Source organism: Platalea leucorodia (genome assembly GCF_965183815.1).
Source record: "Platalea leucorodia genome assembly, chromosome: 2".
In the NCBI taxonomy this organism is placed as follows: Eukaryota; Metazoa; Chordata; class Aves; order Pelecaniformes; family Threskiornithidae; genus Platalea; species Platalea leucorodia.
This window is the reverse complement of record NC_138824.1, coordinates 122899547-122903965: the sequence shown is the minus strand read 5'-3', so window position 1 is coordinate 122903965 and position 4419 is coordinate 122899547. Positions and strand designations below refer to the sequence as shown.

General features: G+C 45.9%; 1 protein-coding gene across 1 annotated transcript in view; it reads right to left on the bottom strand.

The window, feature by feature from the left end:
- Window positions 1–29: 29 nt before the first annotated feature.
- ABI3BP (ABI family member 3 binding protein) overlaps window positions 30–4419 on the bottom strand; it is a gene marked incomplete at its 5' end in the record, with an annotated part of 167248 nt that continues 162858 nt past the window's right edge. The window contains 2 exons of the mRNA XM_082332100.1: window positions 30–2145; window positions 4219–4332. Coding sequence (XP_082188226.1) covers window positions 2030–2145; window positions 4219–4332 — 230 coding nt within the window. The 3' untranslated portion in view covers window positions 30–2029. The remainder of the gene's footprint in view (window positions 2146–4218; window positions 4333–4419) is intronic.

The following is a 4419-nucleotide window of genomic DNA, read 5'->3' as shown; positions in this document are numbered from 1 at the left end:
CAGTGCTCGGGCGCGTAGAAGAGACAGATTTTTAGGTGTGTAAATGGAGAAGTGTTGCGAATGCAGACTGCTTTTGCAGCAGTAGATGCGTCTGCGCCGTCTGCTGTTAGTAACGGCCAAGTAACCCTTTTACCAAATGAGTAAGAACCAACACATAAAATCTTAGAGCCCCTTACCAGTCTGCCTTTAACAAGGGCAGGGGGAGCACTGGTTTATTGCTTGAACATGTAAGCCAAATGCGTATTTTTAAAAAACTCTTTAAAAGGAACAACTTTCCACAGGTTCTTTGCCACCCAGAAAAACTTGGGAGTGCAGTTCTAGTGCCTGCGTTCTGAGCCAAGAGAGAGCAGATGAAGAGCTGTAACAGATTCAATAGACCACAGAACAGCAGAGGGCAAAACATTCTCCCAGTTAATATTTTCCATCTTATGGATTCTAGGAATACATAAAACTGAGTAGGGAATAAAAAAAGTGAACTGGAGCAAGCTGCTTGAACTCGCATAGAGCCAAATGAGGGAAATGTTCCTACCTCCAGCATCCTGCGCGATTGCTGCTCCCACCTCAGCCCTAGCTGCCGCTCCGCCTGTTCGTGCTCCTGTCGGACCGACGGCACCAGGCGCTCATCGCGCCCTTCCGCACAACGGCTCGGAACAAACGGCTTCCTGGAATGATAGGGTCTGCCACAGAAACCACTATTGTTTTTATGTAAAACACTAAGAAAAACACTTGATTAAAAAATATTTTATTAGGAGTACAGTGTACCTGCAATGTACTTTATAAGGCATTTTCTATAAATGACTATTTCTACTATATATATATCTGGGTGTTCCTGTTCATATTTTTTTCAATACATTAGTAATGTAATGAATAACACCTTTTAAAAAAACTACATCTCTTTATTTATAAGTTCATACATGTTCAAGCAGTACAACAAGTAGCTTTGGGAGAGGTTTTAATCAAAATTACTGTAAAGCAGTTTTAAAGTTCAGTTATCACTATTTCCCCTTTGTCCCCGATGAACAACGTTTTAAACCACTTTCTTTTTTAAATAAAATAACCTGATTATGCTGTTACAAGTAGCTTATTTTTCCCTGTTACATTTATCTTTCCGAGCCCCCCCGTGCTGTACGTACATTTTATTTTGAAGCAGTAAGTCTCAGTCTCCAAAACCTACATTTTCACGCAAAGCCACAGCAGCGGAGGCCAGTTGCATTTTTTTTATCCGAGGGCCGTAGGTACCTGCCTGTCTGCTGCGGCGGGAGGAAACCAAACCCGCCCAGCTCAGGGGCCGCGGCTCCAACCCCGCAGCAGCAGGCTGAACGCCCTGCTCCGCTGGAGCCGAAGCATTTGGGAACAAACATTGGAAAAAAAAAAAACCCCCCGCTAACCTGATCGCTTAAAGCTGCACATAGAGCAACCTACCTCAGCGTTTTGGCAGGAGTATAAACTGTTTGTACACGGAAGGAGGAAGCGCTTCAAGTTTACTGGTTGCAGGATATGAAAAATTGTAGGGTCTTTTCTATAATTTATGAGTGGGGAGACATTACGGATCTATCTGGACAGGTAGCTTATGGCACTTAGGTTATAAGACGACCAGTGAATATTTAAAAACTAATGCACATTGCATTCCATGACCAACTCTGCCATAACTGTGCCGTACACATTTATTACAACATTGTGATAAATAATATACACACCGTATCTTTTAAAATACCATATAAACCATACCTCAAGAATAGGGAGCCAGCTTCCCTACACATTACCCTACAACATGTCCCTAGCCTGTCTGGGATTTTTTTTTTTTTTTTTTTTAATCTAAAAACAAATTTGTAAAACTGGATAACTACAGTAAGCAGCCTACGCTAGTACACAATTAATGCAGTATTGGCATTAGACTTGTATAAACCCTTGCACATCAGCAAACTTATTGAAGTGCCAGGCACACCATAAACATTTCCATCTTTGAGCCCGCGTGGGGCCGTGGGACGGGTGGTAAGCGCTGGGCCTCTTCACCAAGTTCACGTCGCCTCTACCACTTCCCAGGTATCGATGTGCCGCACTCGTACCAGCGAACATAGTTAATGTGAGTCTCCCCGCCTATTTTTCCAAATTTGACCGGCTCCTGACGAACTGCCCTGAAAAACCCTGGAAGAGAGAACAGAGCATTGTTTGCAGGAAGCCCTCAGACAGCACCTTCCTCCCATTCCCCTGTGAAGTCTGTACGCACCAAACCAGTCACTAAGCTGGTAGCCCCTCTGCCGCAAACGGGCCTGCCTGCTGCCCCTACGTCGCTCAGCACGCTGAAACAGCCGGCGTTTCTCCGCCCAAGCCGTGGGAATGCTGCAGCCCAGCGCGGGAGAGGTGACGCTTGCCTCCCCTGGGGTGTCTGCGCCCGGCACCCAGCCCTGGGTGCTGCTGGCAGGGCCGGGGCCGTGCCCCTCCGTCCCCGCTCTGCCGCTGCGGGGTCTGCTCGGACGGGAGGCTGCTCCTCCGTGCCAACTTACGTGATCAACTCGTCCCTGCTGCAGCAGCCGTAACGCTCCAGTGAACCTACTAAACCGTGACAGTTGTCGGGGGTATTTCACACTATCTCCTCATCCCCAAGCGAAAGAGCGCACCTCCTGCTTTAGATCCGTTCTGTCTGACAATATGTGTGCTTCCCATTCAAACAATTAACGGTAGGTTAAAAATTAAAGTGAGCAATTAGTGCTGAATCCAACCTAATAATCAGAAACGTACGTGTGGCTAAAGCATGCGCGTGCACACGCAGACACGCGCAAAATGCCGTTCTGCAGCTAACGGGGAACAGCCGTCAGGGTGCCCCCTGCGCCGCAGGTCGAACGCACGCAGCTCCTCCTGGCCGGAACAGAACTCGCTGCAGCCAGGGAGGAACTGAGCAGCGATGGGCAACCTGTCTGCTCTTCCCGCTGTTCACTTCATTTACTGAAATATAAGCTACAGAAAAGCGGGGGGCTTTTTGATTGTTTTGTTGTTTTGTTTTTGGTTTTTTTTTTTTTTCTCTTTCTAAAACTGTAGCTCATGAATCCACTCAATTAAATCCAGTCGCTGAAAACAAATTGGTTTTAAATGTCTTTTAAGCTGGGGTAGTGAGCTTTTTATATAAAAAGTTTTTTTTATATATAAAATCTTTTTTAAAAAAGTGAATCTGGTACAACCGAGAGGTCTGCTGTCCTGGCGATGCCAAATTGGATTCAGAAAATCCCTTACACAAACACAATACCTTTACAAAGGGGCAACACTGACTGGGAAAGGAAAAGCAAAGCCCTCTTTGAAAAGAAAAAAAAATAAAAAAATCACATAAGCAAACACCTTTCAGATCATTCACCTACTTTTTTTTTGGAATAACTTGGGGAAGATTTAGGCACTTCGCTTTACTCTCCCACAGCTACCTGAATGCATTTCTGTACCGCTGTAAGGTGCTTTATAAATGAAGCGCTACAGACGGGAAGGTTTGGGCAACACACCGATACCGTACTGAAAACCGTTTCGGTATTTTTCTCAGTACAATATTCCATGACGCACGCGGCGTGCACGCGTGTATCAATACAGCCCGCGTTCTTGCCCCACGCAGGCACTGCTGCAAACACGCAAGGCGGGAGTTCAGCTGACGGACGTACAATTTTGTTATGCTCGAGCCTCAGAACCACGTGAAAAATAGGCAAGCAGGCCACAGCTGCGTTTAGGACATCCAGTCCCATGCCCACTTAGACCAGACTGGAATTCTAGGCACCCGGTTCAAATTAGTGCACACAGAATTACTGCAGCATGAATTATATTTTCCAGTAATAACTTCTTAGTTTCTCATTAGCACTAAACAAAGCTGTTGAATGCCCCGCTCATGATTTACTGCACTTTAAATCAACCTTGCTAGTTTGAACATAACACTTCATGCCTCTCTGCAAACTCCAGTTTGTGGTTGGGTTTAAATATGTAATACCAACTGTGAATAATTTGTTGGAACATTTTAAACAGGAGAGAGGCTGTTTACTACCTAACAGAACCCCAGTCATAACCTTCTTTTAATAAGCCATTGCTCATCTTCAAAAACTTCTCGACTCTCTTCTGCCTGCAAAGCCGGTAGCGCCTCTCCATCGCCCAGCCCAGCCCAGCAGCGGGCGCTGACTCCACCGGCAGGAAAAAGAAACACACACACACAGGAATGGCCAAGGTTTGCTAGAGACAGGGGTAAGGAATTACCGTCTTTGACTGGTAGATCTTCTTGCTGTCCTGTCCTTCCATCTAAGAATGAGTCTACAAATTGGCAGTGATCTTCTCCATGGCCTCTCTGGTCTCCTATGTTATAAAATTTTCCTGAAAGCGAAGAAGCAGCAAAGTTGAAAATCCATACCCCGTTCAGTGAGGGCCATTTCCAAAAACCACCGGAGGCAATGGGCTGCG